This window comes from Cloeon dipterum, chromosome 1 (genome assembly GCF_949628265.1).
Source record: "Cloeon dipterum chromosome 1, ieCloDipt1.1, whole genome shotgun sequence".
NCBI lineage: Eukaryota > Metazoa > Arthropoda > Insecta > Ephemeroptera > Baetidae > Cloeon > Cloeon dipterum.
Window position 1 is genome coordinate 160,187 of NC_088786.1, and position 20,919 is coordinate 181,105.

The following is a 20,919-nucleotide window of genomic DNA, read 5'->3' on the forward strand; positions in this document are numbered from 1 at the left end:
TCTTGGAATTCCATCAAACTTCAGATGATTGGTCGATCCCATGACAAAGAATCGATAGTTTTGGTCTTGCTTTCTTGGAATTCCATCAAACTTCAGATGATTGGTCGATCCCATGACAAAGAATCGATAGTTTTGGTCTTGCTTTCTTGGAATTCCATCAAACTTCAGATGATTGGTCGATCCCATGACAAAGAATCGATAGTTTTGTCTTGCGTTCTTGGAATTCCATCAAACTTCAGTTGATTGGTCGATCTCATGACGAAGAAATGATAGAGTTGGATTAAAATTCTTGGAATTCCATCAAACTTGAGATGATTGGTCGATCCCATCACAAAGAATCGATAGTTTTGGACTTGCTTTGTTGGAATTCTATAAATTTCAGTTGTGATTGGTTGATTCCCTGAAAAAGAATCGAGAGTTTTGGTCTTGCTTTCATGGAATACCATCAAACTTCAGATGATTGGTTTTTCCAATGACAAAGAATCGATAGAGATGGACAAAAATTCTTGGAATTCCATCAAACTTCAGATGATTGGTCGATCCCATAACAAAGAATCGATAGTTTTGTTCATGCGTTCTTGGAATTCCATAAAACTTCTGATGATTGGTCGATCCCATGAAAAAGAATCGATAGTTTTGTTCTTGCGTTCTTGGAATTCAATCAAACTTCAGAAGATTGGTCGATCCCAAGACAAATAATTGATGGTTCTATTCTTGTGTTCTTGGAATTCCATCAAACTTCAGATGATTGGTCGATCCCATGACAAAGAATCAATAGTTTTGGTCTTGCTTTCTTGGAATTCCATCAAACTTCAGATGATTGGTCGATCCCATAACAAAGAATCGAGAGTTTTGTTCTTGCGTTCTTGGAATTCAATCAAACTTCAGATGATTGGTCGATCCCATGACAAAGAATCGATAGTTTTGTCTTGCGTTCTTGGAATTCCATCAAACTTCAGATGATTGGTCGATCCCATGACAAAGAATCGATAGTTTTGGTCTTGTTTTGTTGGTATTCTTTAAATTTCAGTTGTGATTGGTTGATTCCCTGAATAAGAATCGATAGTTTTGGTATTGCTTTCTTGAAATTCCATCAAACTTCAGATGATTGGTCGATCCCATGACAAAGAATCGATAGTTTTGGACGTGCTTTGTTGGAATTCTTTAAATTTCAGTTGTGATTGGTTGATTCCCTGAATAAGAATCGATAGTTTTTGTCTTGATTTCTTGAAATTCCATCAAACTTCAGTTGATTGGTCGATCTCATGACGAAGAAATGATAAGAGTTGGATTAAAATTCTTGGAATTCCATCAAACTTGAGATGATTGGTCGATCCCATAACAAAGAATCGATAGTTTTGGACTTGCTTTGTTGGAATTCTATAAATTTCAGTTGTGATTGGTTGATTCCCTGAAAAAGAATCGAGAGTTTTTGTCTTGCTTTCTTGAAATTCCTTCAAACTTCAGATGATTGGTTTATCCCATGACAAAGAATCGATAGTTTTGTTCTTGCGTTCTTAGAATTCCATCAAACTTCAGATGATTGATCGATTCCATGACAAAGAATCGATATGTTTAACTTGCTTGTTGGAATTCTTTCAAACTTCAGATGATTGGTCGATCCCATGACAATGAATCGATAGTTTTGGCATTGCTTTCTTGAAATTCCATAAAACTTCAGTTGATTGGTCGATTTCTTCACGAAGAAATGATAGAGTTGGACTAAAAATCTTGGAATTCAATCAAACTTCAGAAGATTGGTCGATCCAATGACAAAGAATCGATAGTATTGGTTTCGCTTTCAAGGATATCCATCAAACTTCATTAGATTCGTCGATCCTATGACAAAGAATATATAGTTTTGTTCTTGCGATCTTGGAATTTTATCAAACTTCAGTAAATTGGTCGATCGCATGACGTAGAAATGATAGTTTTGGTCTAGCTTTCTTGGAATTCCATCAAACTTCAGATGATTGGTCGATCCCATGACAAAGAATCGATAGTTTTGGTCTTGCTTTCTTGGAATTCCATCAAACTTCAGATGATTGGTCGATCCCATGACAAAGAATCGATAGTTTTGTCTTGCGTTCTTGGAATTCCATCAAACTTCAGATGATTGGTCGATCCCATGACAAAGAATCGATAGTTTTGGACTTGTTTTGTTGGTATTCTTTAAATTTCAGTTGTGATTGGTTGATTCCCTGAATAAGAATCGATAGTTTTGGTATTGCTTTCTTGAAATTCCATCAAACTTCAGATGATTGGTCGATCCCATGACAAAGAGTCGATAGTTTTGGACGTGCTTTGTTGGAATTCTTTAAATTTCAGTTGTGATTGGTTGATTCCCTGAAAAAGAATCGATAGTTTTTGTCTTGATTTCTTGAAATTCCATCAAACTTCAGTTGATTGGTCGATCTCATGACGAAGAAATGATAAGAGTTGGATTAAAATTCTTGGAATTCCATCAAACTTGAGATGATTGGTCGATCCCATAACAAAGAATCGATAGTTTTAGACTTGCTTTGTTGGAATTCTATAAATTTCAGTTGTGATTGGTTGATTCCCTGAAAAAGAATCGAGAGTTTTTGTCTTGCTTTCTTGAAATTCCTTCAAACTTCAGATGATTGGTTTATCCCATGACAAAGAATCGATAGTTTTGTTCTTGCGTTCTTAGAATTCCATCAAACTTCAGATGATTGGTCGATCCCATAATAAAGAATCGAGAGTTTTGTTCTTGCGTTCTTGGAATTCAATCAAACTTCAGATGATTGGTCGATCCCATGACAAAGAATCGATAGTTTTGTTCACGCGTTTTTGGATTTCCATCAAACTTCAGATGATTGATCGATTCCATGACAAAGAATCGATATGTTTAACTTGCTTGTTGGAATTCTTTCAAATTTCAGTTGTGATTGGTCGATTCCCTGACAAAGAATCGATAGTTTTGGTCTTGCTTTTTTGGATATCCATTAAACTTCAGATGATTGGAAGTTCCCATGACAACTAGAGTCCTTGTATTAGAGAGTTGTGCATAAGGGGTATACGAACGCGCTTTCGCCTAGCGCATCTCGGCCGTCCTATCTTGCCCCATGTTAAAATGAGTTTGCGCCGGTGGCTCTGTGGTAGCTTTACTGAATGCCGCCCACCGCGAAATTGGTGTCATACGGAAGAGCACGAGTTAAACTACGTTTAAAGTCGGAACCAAGCTTGCAAACCAAATGGTGTTCGAGAAATCCGCTTCGCAAAATCGCTATTTTGGCTGCACGCTCGAGGTGCGAGAGCTGCCCGCCAGCGCCACGACGGTGCCGCCGGCGAACGGAAGTAACGACGTTCCCACTACCACCAGACTGCACCAGACACCAGCGCGACGATTTCGCGCGAGCTCATTGGTCGGCTGACTCCCACTACTTTAATGCTTTGTTTACAAAGTTCACTTTGTTATGGATCACGATTAAAACAGCAGCTCAGGAGTTCAAAATCGCAGATTGAGGGTAAGAGAAATAATAATTTTGATTTAATAGCTTTCAGAATTTTTCCATTTCGATGAACATTTTGCAAATTAAAAGGGGGTGAAAAAATCTCGACATAAAATTGTTTTATGCGCTGAACACTTTAATAACACTTCTCAAATTATAACTTTATGTGCACAAAACAACAGACAGCCCAAATTGAAATTTTTTTGATCTATGGCCTAACCACAGAACCTAGGGCGAACTCGTGTCCGCCGGCAGTCGCACTTCCCTTAGATCTTGGATTGTTTTTTTTTGAGCCAATTTCCCGTGTTGCATGAGCGCAATGGATCTTCACTCGAAACAACACAAATCTTGAAAGTGTTTTTTCTTCCAGGCTGTGGCAGGTTGGGAATGGGTGCAGTTGGACACTTTCTTTAATCCTGGATGTTAGAACCTTAGAGTCCAACGTGCTGCCCTGGCATGCAGATGCGGCCTGGAACAGCCCCTCGACTGCTACAAACCATTTGAACACCTCCGGTGACACAAACGTCAACAGCCCTTCTTCGAACTCTCTACTGGCAATGTACAATGTGTACTCTTCCCTGTATCTGGGCACAATGACACCATCAAAGCAGCCTTCACACACCTTTTGGTTCGTCTAAAGTTTTGATTTTTGTAATTATGGATTTTTCAGATTATTATTGGATTACATACCATGATGTTGTCCAAGATGTAGCCAGCAACACAGAAGAGGGCGTTTTGGTTTTTCGCTGACAGACTAGGTGGAGCTTTTGAGGCCCAGTCTTGAGGCCATTCTGGTGCAGTGAGGCTGCATTTGGATGCAGTACCTTCGTCAAAATTTTGTTTAAATTGTAAGTAAGTGTATAATTATGCAAATATTTACCCCTCAAAAAGTCGAGCTCGGTACCAAATCCATCAGTTGCAAATTTTTCACTCAAATCCAGTTCATAATTAGATGTTCGCACCGTCTTCGCATACTGCGAAAGAATAATGCTCTTGAGTGCATTTCGCCACTCAAGGGCAGTGGGAACTTTAAATCTTGTTCTGATCACGGAGAAGAGGTTCTCAATGACATTGGAAGAAAATCTTTTGCAGAGGACAAAGTCAAAACCTGAATCAAGGAGCTCCACTGAAATAGAGAGAATTCCTGTCGTGGCCACTAACACACCTCGCTGCCACGGTTTCCATCCACCTTTGACATAGATACCTTGAAACATATTATTTAAATTTAATTTGACACCGTTTACTCCCTGACATTTAAACTCTCTAATAATTTGTAAATTACAAAAAGAGTCATTGCAATATTGTCACTCACCTCGTACAATATCTATGAACTCCATCAAGTCATTGTGAGCCTCCTCAAATTTAGCTATACTTTTGTAGCTAAGAGCTATTCCATTAGTGGACATGAGTAGACTCCACCATCTTCTGAACTTTTTGATGAACCATGCAGTTGTGTTCATAGAAAGGTCATTTTTTTCCCTGGCCAAATATTCAAGGGCAGCAGCAGTTGCCTCATTAAACACCCAGATAGTGTTTGTTACCCTCATCTGCTGGAATGTGTTTGGTTTGAGTGCTGCTTTAGCTAATTTTGGTGCCAGCTTCAACTCATCTTGATTTTCGTATGCTGCTGCCTCCACAAGATGGCTTTAAGATCAAATGAGATGATTATGTGCCATTGTTAAAAAAAAATATTGTAAACCTGTAGCAGATTTTGTTGGATGGCAAACTGTACTTCTGAACAATTTCTTGGCTGATTTCAAACTCCTTGTTGTTAGTCAGGCCCGCTTTGATGTTTTTTGCCAGATGTGCAACATCGGGCAAAATTGCCAATCGTCTGTTGATTGGGTCCACTGGATGAGGACAGTCATACGTGACTTGGCCTTTCCTGTTAATTTCATATTAATAATTGCAATTTAATCTTAAATTGATTAGAGTATTTGTTATAACCTGGTGGCATCGATTCCATAATGGTTCCACAGTTTCAAATTTGCGCCACACATGTCGGTGACAAAGGCCTTGATTTTCGCTCCAGTCTCTTCCTCAATTTTAATAATGAGCTCTTCATTGACCAACCTGATTGCATTTCCATTTACTGCGTTAGGAGTCAAATGATATGCAACTGGCTGTTTAATTCTCTTTCGTAGACCTGCCACGACCCATGCCATTCCTGTTTTTAAATTAAATTAATTTTAATCTTTAATCCTTTTTAAATTATAAAGTTATTAATGATACATTGAATAATATGCCTTGTAAATTTAAAAAAAATTGTTAATAAATAATTACTGAAACCTTTTGTTGCAGGCCCAGAGTGCAGTGGAAGTGTGGATGCACCAACAGTTTGCTTCGTCGAGCCATCATACTGTCTTCCTGGCGTAAGGCTCATTTCGTCATTGAAAAGCAAGAGTGTTTTATCTATATCTTGCTCTGCTTGCAGGCGCTTCTTCAAAACGGCGATAGCCCCATCATCCACTCCAGGAAGAAGTGAAAACCCTTTTGTCCTTTCCTGAAGAGTTCGAACTGCTGGCGTTGGATGTCCCCTTTCGTAATAATACTGATATCCTGCAGTTCCAAACACAAATCTCTTCTCTACGCCATCTAGGATTGCACCATCAGACCACGCACTTGGCCTCTTTTTCACTCCTGCAGGTAACTCTCTCTCTGTTTTAACACAAATTTGATGCTAAAATATTGGCTACTTTATATATTATTATTACTTAGGAGTTCAACTTGTTCCTTAGAATAAATCTTGAGTAGATTTTTCTCCAAATTGTTTTGATCCACACGTTTTTTCATCTCAGCAAGTTCAAATTCCAATTCTTGACATTTTGCCTTGAGCGCCCAGCTCTCTTTCGTGTCACTTGAATACGGCTCAGAATGCCATTCTACGATTTCGACACTCTGGAAAGGCAATTTGTCGGCGACCAAGCCATTGAATGCCTTATTTGAGATGTCAAGATCAATCGGTGGCTCTGTCACCACGCCTATTAGAGCAATTAGTTAGTCAAAATTATTGTGTGTCATTAATTTTTTAGATTTAATTTTTGATTACCTGTGGTCAGGTCAATAATCCATTGATGTTTATTTTCAGTTTCTCTCAACATTGATTCTTCTCTGGGAGGACAGAGAGGGTCTACATCAAAAGATGCTAGAGATTGAGGATGATGTTGCTCAATCAATCTTCTTTTTGGTCCTGGTGCCAATGTCTGAGTCACTGCATTGGAGTCTGTGCTTCGTCGAACTGCGCGCTGCGCTCGGGCCGCATTTTTTTGGTCTCGAGCTACAGCTTCTGCAGTGTACCCTTTGGGGTTTGCTGCCGCGGGAATACTTCCTTTCTTCAACTTTGCCTTTTTGTCTCCATTGTTATCCCAGTCATTTGGCGCAAAGTGGCTCTGTGTTTTATTTATAAAAATTGCATCATTAAAAATTTATTTCTGACGACCACACCGTTTACCTTTGATTTCAACTTGATTTTTGACCATTTTTTAAAAATTTCTTTAAACAATTATAGTTATATAAAGAAAAAAATAATAATAATTATAATTTTTGATTGGCCAATGTTGTGGTGTCGTGACACTTGCATCTTTGATTTAATTTGTGTGGGGACAATAAGCGTTACACAATACATAGAGACAAAAAATTGGGAATTACATTACGTATTAAAATTAAATAACTTCAAATTAAATGGCCAGATGACCTCAAGATAGCCTATTATAAATGAAAAAATTAAATTACACATGTTCTTGCTTTGTGTCAATAATTTTAAAATCTAAAAACTGTTATATCCTCATTTTTAAAACTGCTGCTGTATAACAATACTTTTAATTTTTTCATTTTTTATAGGAAATATTTTTGTCTCATCATCGAAAATTATTTTAGAATAAATTGAGTTTTATGCGGTTTGACCAATGGTGAACTCGAATCTTACCCCGCACACATAGCTGTTGCGCGTTGGAGTCCAATTTTGTCTTCGGGACCTTTTAACCCATTTCCCGCATAGAATTGGGTCTTTTATAGGGAAATAGGATCCATCTTTTGCACGACGGTCGCAGCCGTAAAAAGAACATAGGCGGTTCATAGTTTATGCCTATATCATCTTAATCAACCCTAAGCAGGACTCATGCATCGGTATGGTTTTTATTTTTATATCAAATGGTCATTGCAAAAACGTGTTACAACTTGTTCCACTCTAATACATACTTGGCGCTTAAAAGACTTGAAAATTAGATTATTATTTCTTGTTCAAGATATTAATATTACATATTACAAGATACTTAACATTTTAAAAGGATTCTAAAATAAAACACATTTTTTTTAATTATGTGCACTTATATTTATTAAACTCACTAGCAAACAAACATGTATTTAAATCAAAAATTTCTACTTCATCAGCTTTCAAGACATTCCTTAAATTACTAGTGGGAGTCAGCCGACCAATGAGCTCGCGCGAAATCGTCGCGCTGGTGTCTGGTGCAGTCTGGTGGTAGTGGGAACGTCGTTACTTCCGTTCGCCGGCGGCACCGTCGTGGCGCTGGCGGGCAGCTCTCGCACCTCGAGCGTGCAGCCAAAATAGCGATTTTGCGAAGCGGATTTCTCGAACACCATTTGGTTTGCAAGCTTGGTTCCGACTTTAAACGTAGTTTAACTCGTGCTCTTCCGTATGACACCAATTTCGCGGTGGGCGGCATTCAGTAAAGCTACCACAGAGCCACCGGCGCAAACTCATTTTAACATGGGGCAAGATAGGACGGCCGAGATGCGCTAGGCGAAAGCGCGTTCGTATACCCCTTATGCACAACTCTCTAATACAAGGACTCTAATGACAACGAATCGATAGTTTTGGTCATGCTTTCTTGGAATTCCATCAAACTTCAGATGATTGGTCGATCCCATGACAAAGAATCGATAGTTTTGGTATTGCTTTCTTGAAATTCCATAAATCTTCAGTTGATTGGTCGATTTCTTCACGAAGAAATGATAGAGTTGGACTAAAAATCTTGGAATTCAATCAAACTTCAGAAGATTGGTCGATCCAATGACAAAGAATCGATAGTATTGGTTTCGCTTTCAAGGATATCCATCAAACTTCATTAGATTCGTCGATCCTATGACAAAGAATCAATAGTTTTGGTCTTGCTTTCTTGGAATTCCATCAAACTTCAGATGATTGGACGATCCCATAATAAAGAATCGAGAGTTTTGTTCTTGCGTTCTTGGAATTCAATCAAACTTCAGATGATTGGTCGATCCCATGACAAAGAATCGATAGTTTTGTCTTGCGTTCTTGGAATTCCATCAAACTTCAGATGATTGGTCGATCCCATGACAAAGAATCGATAGTTTTGGACTTGTTTTGTTGGTATTCTTTAAATTTCAGTTGTGATTGGTTGATTCCCTGAATAAGAATCGATAGTTTTGGTATTGCTTTCTTGAAATTCCATCAAACTTCAGATGATTGGTCGATCCCATGACAAAGAATCGATAGTTTTGGACGTGCTTTGTTGGAATTCTTTAAATTCAGTTGTGATTGGTTGATTCCCTGAATAAGAATCGATAGTTTTTGTCTTGATTTCTTGAAATTCCATCAAACTTCAGTTGATTGGTCGATCTCATGACGAAGAAATGATAAGAGTTGGATTAAAATTCTTGGAATTCCATCAAACTTGAGATGATTGGTCGATCCCATGACAAAGAATCGATAGTTTTGGACTTGCTTTGTTGGAATTCTATAAATTTCAGTTGTGATTGGTTGATTCCCTGAAAAAGAATCGAGAGTTTTTGTCTTGCTTTCTTGAAATTCCTTCAAACTTCAGATGATTGGTTTATCCCATGACAAAGAATCGATAGTTTTGTTCTTGCGTTCTTAGAATTCCATCAAACTTCAGATGATTGATCGATTCCATGACAAAGAATCGATATGTTTAGCTTGCTTGTTGGAATTCTTTCAAACTTCAGATGATTGGTCGATCCCATGACAAAGAATCGATAGTTTTGGCATTGCTTTCTTGAAATTCCATAAAACTTCAGTTGATTGGTCGATTTCTTCACGAAGAAATGATAGAGTTGGACTAAAAATCTTGGAATTCAATCAAACTTCAGAAGATTGGTCGATCCAATGACAAAGAATCGATAGTATTGGTTTCGCTTTCAAGGATATCCATCAAACTTCATTAGATTCGTCGATCCTATGACAAAGAATATATAGTTTTGTTCTTGCGATCTTGGAATTTTATCAAACTTCAGTAAATTGGTCGATCGCATGACGTAGAAATGATAGTTTTGGTCTAGCTTTCTTGGAATTCCATCAAACTTCAGATGATTGGTCGATCCCATGACAAAGAATCGATAGTTTTGGTCTTGCTTTCTTGGAATTCCATCAAACTTCAGATGATTGGTCGATCCCATGACAAAGAATCGATAGTTTTGTCTTGCGTTCTTGGAATTCCATCAAACTTCAGATGATTGGTCGATCCCATGACAAAGAATCGATAGTTTTGGACTTGTTTTGTTGGTATTCTTTAAATTTCAGTTGTGATTGGTTGATTCCCTGAATAAGAATCGATAGTTTTGGTATTGCTTTCTTGAAATTCCATCAAACTTCAGATGATTGGTCGATCCCATGACAAAGAGTCGATAGTTTTGGACGTGCTTTGTTGGAATTCTTTAAATTTCAGTTGTGATTGGTTGATTCCCTGAAAAAGAATCGATAGTTTTTGTCTTGATTTCTTGAAATTCCATCAAACTTCAGTTGATTGGTCGATCTCATGACGAAGAAATGATAAGAGTTGGATTAAAATTCTTGGAATTCCATCAAACTTGAGATGATTGGTCGATCCCATAACAAAGAATCGATACTTTTAGACTTGCTTTGTTGGAATTCTATAAATTTCAGTTGTGATTGGTTGATTCCCTGAAAAAGAATCGAGAGTTTTTGTCTTGCTTTCTTGAAATTCCTTCAAACTTCAGTTGATTGGTTTATCCCATGACAAAGAATCGATAGTTTTGTTCTTGCGTTCTTAGAATTCCATCAAACTTCAGATGATTGGTCGATCCCATAATAAAGAATCGAGAGTTTTGTTCTTGCGTTCTTGGAATTCAATCAAACTTCAGATGATTGGTCGATCCCATGACAAAGAATCGATAGTTTTGTTCACGCGTTTTTGGATTTCCATCAAACTTCAGATGATTGATCGATTCCATGACAAAGAATCGATATGTTTAACTTGCTTGTTGGAATTCTTTCAAATTTCAGTTGTGATTGGTCGATTCCCTGACAAAGAATCGATAGTTTTGGTCTTGCTTTTTTGGATATCCATTAAACTTCAGATGATTGGAAGTTCCCATGACAACGAATCGATAGTTTTGGTCATGCTTTCTTGGAATTCCATCAAACTTCAGATGATTGGTCGATCCCATGACAAAGAATCGATAGTTTTGGTATTGCTTTCTTGAAATTCCATAAATCTTCAGTTGATTGGTCGATTTCTTCACGAAGAAATGATAGAGTTGGACTAAAAATCTTGGAATTCAATCAAACTTCAGAAGATTGGTCGATCCAATGACAAAGAATCGATAGTATTGGTTTCGCTTTCAAGGATATCCATCAAACTTCATTAGATTCGTCGATCCTATGACAAAGAATCAATAGTTTTGGTCTTGCTTTCTTGGAATTCCATCAAACTTCAGATGATTGGACGATCCCATAATAAAGAATCGAGAGTTTTGTTCTTGCGTTCTTGGAATTCAATCAAACTTCAGATGATTGGTCGATCCCATGACAAAGAATCGATAGTTTTGTCTTGCGTTCTTGGAATTCCATCAAACTTCAGATGATTGGTCGATCCCATGACAAAGAATCGATAGTTTTGGACTTGTTTTGTTGGTATTCTTTAAATTTCAGTTGTGATTGGTTGATTCCCTGAATAAGAATCGATAGTTTTGGTATTGCTTTCTTGAAATTCCATCAAACTTCAGATGATTGGTCGATCCCATGACAAAGAATCGATAGTTTTGGACGTGCTTTGTTGGAATTCTTTAAATTTCAGTTGTGATTGGTTGATTCCCTGAATAAGAATCGATAGTTTTTGTCTTGATTTCTTGAAATTCCATCAAACTTCAGTTGATTGGTCGATCTCATGACGAAGAAATGATAAGAGTTGGATTAAAATTCTTGGAATTCCATCAAACTTGAGATGATTGGTCGATCCCATGACAAAGAATCGATAGTTTTGGACTTGCTTTGTTGGAATTCTATAAATTTCAGTTGTGATTGGTTGATTCCCTGAAAAAGAATCGAGAGTTTTTGTCTTGCTTTCTTGAAATTCCTTCAAACTTCAGATGATTGGTTTATCCCATGACAAAGAATCGATAGTTTTGTTCTTGCGTTCTTAGAATTCCATCAAACTTCAGATGATTGATCGATTCCATGACAAAGAATCGATATGTTTAGCTTGCTTGTTGGAATTCTTTCAAACTTCAGATGATTGGTCGATCCCATGACAAAGAATCGATAGTTTTGGCATTGCTTTCTTGAAATTCCATAAAACTTCAGTTGATTGGTCGATTTCTTCACGAAGAAATGATAGAGTTGGACTAAAAATCTTGGAATTCAATCAAACTTCAGAAGATTGGTCGATCCAATGACAAAGAATCGATAGTATTGGTTTCGCTTTCAAGGATATCCATCAAACTTCATTAGATTCGTCGATCCTATGACAAAGAATATATAGTTTTGTTCTTGCGATCTTGGAATTTTATCAAACTTCAGTAAATTGGTCGATCGCATGACGTAGAAATGATAGTTTTGGTCTAGCTTTCTTGGAATTCCATCAAACTTCAGATGATTGGTCGATCCCATGACAAAGAATCGATAGTTTTGGACTTGTTTTGTTGGTATTCTTTAAATTTCAGTTGTGATTGGTTGATTCCCTGAATAAGAATCGATAGTTTTGGTATTGCTTTCTTGAAATTCCATCAAACTTCAGATGATTGGTCGATCCCATGACAAAGAGTCGATAGTTTTGGACGTGCTTTGTTGGAATTCTTTAAATTTCAGTTGTGATTGGTTGATTCCCTGAAAAATAATCGATAGTTTTTGTCTTGATTTCTTGAAATTCCATCAAACTTCAGTTGATTGGTCGATCTCATGACGAAGAAATGATAAGAGTTGGATTAAAATTCTTGGAATTCCATCAAACTTGAGATGATTGGTCGATCCCATAACAAAGAATCGATAGTTTTAGACTTGCTTTGTTGGAATTCTATAAATTTCAGTTGTGATTGGTTGATTCCCTGAAAAAGAATCGAGAGTTTTTGTCTTGCTTTCTTGAAATTCCTTCAAACTTCAGATGATTGGTTTATCCCATGACAAAGAATCGATAGTTTTGTTCTTGCGTTCTTAGAAGTCCATCAAACTTCAGATGATTGGTCGATCCCATAATAAAGAATCGAGAGTTTTGTTCTTGCGTTCTTGGAATTCAATCAAACTTCAGATGATTGGTCGATCCCATGACAAAGAATCGATAGTTTTGTTCACGCGTTTTTGGATTTCCATCAAACTTCAGATGATTGATCGATTCCATGACAAAGAATCGATATGTTTAACTTGCTTGTTGGAATTCTTTCAAATTTCAGTTGTGATTGGTCGATTCCCTGACAAAGAATCGATAGTTTTGGTCTTGCTTTTTTTGGATATCCATTAAACTTCAGATGATTGGAAGTTCCCATGACAACGAATCGATAGTTTTGGTCATGCTTTCTTGGAATTCCATCAAACTTCAGATGATTGGTCGATCCCATGACAAAGAATCGATAGTTTTGGTATTGCTTTCTTGAAATTCCATAAATCTTCAGTTGATTGGTCGATTTCTTCACGAAGAAATGATAGAGTTGGACTAAAAATCTTGGAATTCAATCAAACTTCAGAAGATTGGTCGATCCAATGACAAAGAATCGATAGTATTGGTTTCGCTTTCAAGGATATCCATCAAACTTCATTAGATTCGTCGATCCTATGACAAAGAATCAATAGTTTTGGTCTTGCTTTCTTGGAATTCCATCAAACTTCAGATGATTGGACGATCCCATAATAAAGAATCGAGAGTTTTGTTCTTGCGTTCTTGGAATTCAATCAAACTTCAGATGATTGGTCGATCCCATGACAAAGAATCGATAGTTTTGTCTTGCGTTCTTGGAATTCCATCAAACTTCAGATGATTGGTCGATCCCATGACAAAGAATCGATAGTTTTGGACTTGTTTTGTTGGTATTCTTTAAATTTCAGTTGTGATTGGTTGATTCCCTGAATAAGAATCGATAGTTTTGGTCTTGCTTTCTTGAAATTCCATCAAACTTCAGATGATTGGTCGATCCCATGACAAAGAATCGATAGTTTTGGACGTGCTTTGTTGGAATTCTTTAAATTTCAGTTGTGATTGGTTGATTCCCTGAATAAGAATCGATAGTTTTTGTCTTGATTTCTTGAAATTCCATCAAACTTCAGTTGATTGGTCGATCTCATGACGAAGAAATGATAAGAGTTGGATTAAAATTCTTGGAATTCCATCAAACTTGAGATGATTGGTCGATCCCATAACAAAGAATCGATAGTTTTGGACTTGCTTTGTTGGAATTCTATAAATTTCAGTTGTGATTGGTTGATTCCCTGAAAAAGAATCGAGAGTTTTTGTCTTGCTTTCTTGAAATTCCTTCAAACTTCAGATGATTGGTTTATCCCATGACAAAGAATCGATAGTTTTGTTCTTGCGTTCTTAGAATTCCATCAAACTTCAGATGATTGATCGATTCCATGACAAAGAATCGATATGTTTAACTTGCTTGTTGGAATTCTTTCAAACTTCAGATGATTGGTCGATCCCATGACAAAGAATCGATAGTTTTGGCATTGCTTTCTTGAAATTCCATAAACTTTCAGTTGATTGGTCGATTTCTTCACGAAGAAATGATAGAGTTGGACTAAAAATCTTGGAATTCAATCAAACTTCAGAAGATTGGTCGATCCAATGACAAAGAATCGATAGTATTGGTTTCGCTTTCAAGGATATCCATCAAACTTCATTAGATTCGTCGATCCTATGACAAAGAATATATAGTTTTGTTCTTGCGATCTTGGAATTTTATCAAACTTCAGTAAATTGGTCGATCGCATGACGTAGAAATGATAGTTTTGGTCTAGCTTTCTTGGAATTCCATCAAACTTCAGATGATTGGTCGATCCCATGACAAAGAATCGATAGTTTTGGTCTTGCTTTCTTGGAATTCCATCAAACTTCAGATGATTGGTCGATCCCATGACAAAGAATCGATAGTTTTGTCTTGCGTTCTTGGAATTCCATCAAACTTCAGATGATTGGTCGATCCCATGACAAAGAATCGATAGTTTTGGACTTGTTTTGTTGGTATTCTTTAAATTTCAGTTGTGATTGGTTGATTCCCTGAATAAGAATCGATAGTTTTGGTATTGCTTTCTTGAAATTCCATCAAACTTCAGATGATTGGTCGATCCCATGACAAAGAGTCGATAGTTTTGGACGTGCTTTGTTGGAATTCTTTAAATTTCAGTTGTGATTGGTTGATTCCCTGAAAAAGAATCGATAGTTTTTGTCTTGATTTCTTGAAATTCCATCAAACTTCAGTTGATTGGTCGATCTCATGACGAAGAAATGATAAGAGTTGGATTAAAATTCTTGGAATTCCATCAAACTTGAGATGATTGGTCGATCCCATAACAAAGAATCGATAGTTTTAGACTTGCTTTGTTGGAATTCTATAAATTTCAGTTGTGATTGGTTGATTCCCTGAAAAAGAATCGAGAGTTTTTGTCTTGCTTTCTTGAAATTCCTTCAAACTTCAGATGATTGGTTTATCCCATGACAAAGAATCGATAGTTTTGTTCTTGCGTTCTTAGAATTCCATCAAACTTCAGATGATTGGTCGATCCCATAATAAAGAATCGAGAGTTTTGTTCTTGCGTTCTTGGAATTCAATCAAACTTCAGATGATTGGTCGATCCCATGACAAAGAATCGATAGTTTTGTTCACGCGTTTTTGGATTTCCATCAAACTTCAGATGATTGATCGATTCCATGACAAAGAATCGATATGTTTAACTTGCTTGTTGGAATTCTTTCAAATTTCAGTTGTGATTGGTCGATTCCCTGACAAAGAATCGATAGTTTTGGTCTTGCTTTTTTGGATATCCATTAAACTTCAGATGATTGGAAGTTCCCATGACAACGAATCGATAGTTTTGGTCATGCTTTCTTGGAATTCCATCAAACTTCAGATGATTGGTCGATCCCATGACAAAGAATCGATAGTTTTGGTATTGCTTTCTTGAAATTCCATAAATCTTCAGTTGATTGGTCGATTTCTTCACGAAGAAATGATAGAGTTGGACTAAAAATCTTGGAATTCAATCAAACTTCAGAAGATTGGTCGATCCAATGACAAAGAATCGATAGTATTGGTTTCGCTTTCAAGGATATCCATCAAACTTCATTAGATTCGTCGATCCTATGACAAAGAATATATAGTTTTGTTCTTGCGATCTTGGAATTTTATCAAACTTCAGTAAATTGGTCGATCGCATGACGTAGAAATGATAGTTTTGGTCTAGCTTTCTTGGAATTCCATCAAACTTCAGATGATTGGTCGATCCCATGACAAAGAATCGATAGTTTTGGTCTTGCTTTCTTGGAATTCCATCAAACTTCAGATGATTGGTCGATCCCATGACAAAGAATCGATAGTTTTGTCTTGCGTTCTTGGAATTCCATCAAAATTCAGATGATTGGTCGATCCCATGACAAAGAATCGATAGTTTTGGACTTGTTTTGTTGGAATTCTTTAACTTTCAGTTGTGATTGGTTGATTCCCTGAATAAGAATCGATAGTTTTGGTATTGCTTTCTTGAAATTCCATCAAACTTCAGATGATTGGTCGATCCCATGACAAAGAATCGATAGTTTTGGACGTGCTTTGTTGGAATTCTTTAAATTTCAGTTGTGATTGGTTGATTCCCTGAAAAAGAATCGAGAGTTTTTGTCTTGCTTTCTTGAAATTCCTTCAAACTTCAGATGATTGGTTTATCCCATGACAAAGAATCGATAGTTTTGTTCTTGCGTTCTTAGAATTCAATCAAACTTCAGATGATTGGTCGATCCCATAATAAAGAATCGAGAGTTTTGTTCTTGCGTTCTTGGAATTCAATCAAACTTCAGATGATTGGTCGATCCCATGACAAAGAATCGATAGTTTTGTTCACGCGTTTTTGGATTTCCATCAAACTTCAGATGATTGATCGATTCCATGACAAAGAATCGATATGTTTAACTTGCTTGTTGGAATTCTTTCAAATTTCAGTTGTGATTGGTCGATTCCCTGACAAAGAATCGATAGTTTTGGTCTTGCTTTTTTGGATATCCATTAAACTTCAGATGATTGGAAGTTCCCATGACAACGAATCGATAGTTTTGGTCATGCTTTCTTGGAATTCCATCAAACTTCAGATGATTGGTCGATCCCATGACAAAGAATCGATAGTTTTGGTATTGCTTTCTTGAAATTCCATAAATCTTCAGTTGATTGGTCGATTTCTTCACGAAGAAATGATAGAGTTGGACTAAAAATCTTGGAATTCAATCAAACTTCAGAAGATTGGTCGATCCAATGACAAAGAATCGATAGTATTGGTTTCGCTTTCAAGGATATCCATCAAACTTCATTAGATTCGTCGATCCTATGACAAAGAATATATAGTTTTGTTCTTGCGATCTTGGAATTTTATCAAACTTCAGTAAATTGGTCGATCGCATGACGTAGAAATGATAGTTTTGGTCTAGCTTTCTTGGAATTCCATCAAACTTCAGATGATTGGTCGATCCCATGACAAAGAATCGATAGTTTTGGTCTTGCTTTCTTGGAATTCCATCAAACTTCAGATGATTGGTCGATCCCATGACAAAGAATCGATAGTTTTGGTCTTGCTTTCTTGGAATTCCATCAAACTTCAGATGATTGGTCGATCCCATGACAAAGAATCGATAGTTTTGTCTTGCGTTCTTGGAATTCCATCAAACTTCAGTTGATTGGTCGATCTCATGACGAAGAAATGATAGAGTTGGATTAAAATTCTTGGAATTCCATCAAACTTGAGATGATTGGTCGATCCCATCACAAAGAATCGATAGTTTTGGACTTGCTTGGTTGGAATTCTATAAATTTCAGTTTTGATTGGTTGATTCCCTGAAAAAGAATCGAGAGTTTTGGTCTTGCTTTCATGGAATACCATCAAACTTCAGATGATTGGTTTTTCCAATGACAAAGAATCGATAGAGATGGACAAAAATTCTTGGAATTCCATCAAACTTCAGATGATTGGTCGATCCCATAACAAAGAATCGATAGTTTTGTTCATGCGTTCTTGGAATTCCATAAAACTTCTGATGATTGGTCGATCCCATGAAAAAGAATCGATAGTTTTGTTCTTGCGTTCTTGGAATTCAATCAAACTTCAGAAGATTGGTCGATCCCAAGACAAATAATTGATGGTTCTATTCTTGTGTTCTTGGAATTCCATCAAACTTCAGATGATTGGTCGATCCCATGACAAAGAATCAATAGTTTTGGTCTTGCTTTCTTGGAATTCCATCAAACTTCAGATGATTGGACGATCCCATAACAAAGAATCGAGAGTTTTGTTCTTGCGTTCTTGGAATTCAATCAAACTTCAGATGATTGGTCGATCCCATGACAAAGAATCGATAGTTTTGTCTTGCGTTCTTGGAATTCCATCAAACTTCAGATGATTGGTCGATCCCATGACAAAGAATCGATAGTTTTGGACTTGTTTTGTTGGTATTCTTTAAATTTCAGTTGTGATTGGTTGATTCCCTGAATAAGAATCGATAGTTTTGGTATTGCTTTCTTGAAATTCCATCAAACTTCAGATGATTGGTCGATCCCATGACAAAGAGTCGATAGTTTTGGACGTGCTTTGTTGGAATTCTTTAAATTTCAGTTGTGATTGGTTGATTCCCTGAAAAAGAATCGATAGTTTTTGTCTTGATTTCTTGAAATTCCATCAAACTTCAGTTGATTGGTCGATCTCATGACGAAGAAATGATAAGAGTTGGATTAAAATTCTTGGAATTCCATCAAACTTGAGATGATTGGTCGATCCCATAACAAAGAATCGATAGTTTTAGACTTGCTTTGTTGGAATTCTATAAATTTCAGTTGTGATTGGTTGATTCCCTGAAAAAGAATCGAGAGTTTTTGTCTTGCTTTCTTGAAATTCCTTCAAACTTCAGATGATTGGTTTATCCCATGACAAAGAATCGATAGTTTTGTTCTTGCGTTCTTAGAATTCAATCAAACTTCAGATGATTGGTCGATCCCATAATAAAGAATCGAGAGTTTTGTTCTTGCGTTCTTGGAATTCAATCAAACTTCAGATGATTGGTCGATCCCATAATAAAGAATCGAGAGTTTTGTTCTTGCGTTCTTGGAATTCAATCAAACTTCAGATGATTGGTCGATCCCATGACAAAGAATCGATAGTTTTGTTCACGCGTTTTTGGATTTCCATCAAACTTCAGATGATTGATCGATTCCATGACAAAGAATCGATATGTTTAACTTGCTTGTTGGAATTCTTTCAAATTTCAGTTGTGATTGGTCGATTCCCTGACAAAGAATCGATAGTTTTGGTCTTGCTTTTTTGGATATCCATTAAACTTCAGATGATTGGAAGTTCCCATGACAACGAATCGATAGTTTTGGTCATGCTTTCTTGGAATTCCATCAAACTTCAGATGATTGGTCGATCCCATGACAAAGAATCGATAGTTTTGGTATTGCTTTCTTGAAATTCCATAAATCTTCAGTTGATTGGTCGATTTCTTCACGAAGAAATGATAGAGTTGGACTAAAAATCTTGGAATTCAATCAAACTTCAGAAGATTGGTCGATCCAATGACAAAGAATCGATAGTATTGGTTTCGCTTTCAAGGATATCCATCAAACTTCATTAGATTCGTCGATCCTATGACAAAGGATATATAGTTTTGTTCTTGCGATCTTGGAATTTTATCAAACTTCAGTAAATTGGTCGATCGCATGACGTAGAAATGATAGTTTTGGTCTAGCTTTCTTGGAATTCCATCAAACTTCAGATGATTGGTCGATCCCATGACAAAGAATCGATAGTTTTGGTCTTGCTTTCTTGGAATTCCATCAAACTTCAGATGATTGGTCGATCCCATGACAAAGAATCGATAGTTTTGGTCTTGCTTTCTTGGAATTCCATCAAACTTCAGATGATTGGTCGATCCCATGACAAAGAATCGATAGTTTTGTCTTGCGTTCTTGGAATTCCATCAAACTTCAGTTGATTGGTCGATCTCATGACGAAGAAATGATAGAGTTGGATTAAAATTCTTGGAATTCCATCAAACTTGAGATGATTGGTCGATCCCATCACAAAGAATCGATAGTTTTGGACTTGCTTGGTTGGAATTCTATAAATTTCAGTTGTGATTGGTTGATTCCCTGAAAAAGAATCGAGAGTTTTGGTCTTGCTTTCATGGAATACCATCAAACTTCAGATGATTGGTTTTTCCAATGACAAAGAATCGATAGAGATGGACAAAAATTCTTGGAATTCCATCAAACTTCAGATGATTGGTCGATCCCATAACAAAGAATCGATAGTTTTGTTCATGCGTTCTTGGAATTCCATAAAACTTCTGATGATTGGTCGATCCCATGAAAAAGAATCGATAGTTTTGTTCTTGCGTTCTTGGAATTCAATCAAACTTCAGAAGATTGGTCGATCCCAAGACAAATAATTGATGGTTCTATTCTTGTGTTCTTGGAATTCCATCAAACTTCAGATGATTGGTCGATCCCATGACAAAGAATCAATAGTTTTGGTCTTGCTTTCTTGGAATTCCATCAAACTTCAGATGATTGGACGATCCCATAATAAAGAATCGAGAGTTTTGTTCTTGCGTTCTTGGAATTCAATCAAACTTCAGATGATTGGTCGATCCCATGACAAAGAATCGATAGTTTTGTCTTGCGTTCTTGGAATTCCATCAAACTTCAGATGATTGGTCGATCCCATGACAAAGAATCGATAGTTTTGGACTTGTTTTGTTGGTATTCTTTAAATTTCAGTTGTGATTGGTTGATTCCCTGAATAAGAATCGATAGTTTTGGTATTGCTTTCTTGAAATTCCATCAAACTTCAGATGATTGGTCGATCCCATGACAAAGAGTCGATAGTTTTGGACGTGCTTTGTTGGAATTCTTTAAATTTCAGTTGTGATTGGTTGATTCCCTGAAAAAGAATCGATAGTTTTTGTCTTGATTTCTTGAAATTCCATCAAACTTCAGTTGATTGGTCGATCTCATGACGAAG

At 36.7% G+C, this 20,919-nt stretch overlaps 1 protein-coding gene across 1 annotated transcript; it reads right to left on the bottom strand.

The window, feature by feature from the left end:
• Positions 1 to 3,684: 3,684 nt before the first annotated feature.
• Positions 3,685 to 5,635, bottom strand: LOC135934700 (uncharacterized). Its single transcript, XM_065476625.1, has 4 exons — positions 4,789 to 5,635; positions 4,357 to 4,680; positions 4,167 to 4,300; positions 3,685 to 4,110 (listed from the first exon to the last, which is right to left on the bottom strand). The coding sequence occupies exons 1-4, from the start codon at positions 5,021 to 5,023 to the stop codon at positions 3,685 to 3,687; spliced, it is 1,119 nt and encodes a 372-aa protein (XP_065332697.1). The 5' UTR covers positions 5,024 to 5,635.
• Positions 5,636 to 20,919: the final 15,284 nt, after the last annotated feature.

Coding starts and splice junctions, on each gene's coding strand:
- LOC135934700 (XM_065476625.1), bottom strand. CDS start 5,023: ATGAGGGTAACAAACACTATCTGGGTGTTTAATGAGGCAACTGCTGCT. Junction 4,681..4,788: donor GTTCATAGATATTGTACGAG/GTGAGTGACAAT, acceptor ATATGTTTCAAG/GTATCTATGTCAAAGGTGGA. Junction 4,111..4,166: donor ACATCTTGGACAACATCATG/GTATGTAATCCA, acceptor TCAAAACTTTAG/ACGAACCAAAAGGTGTGTGA.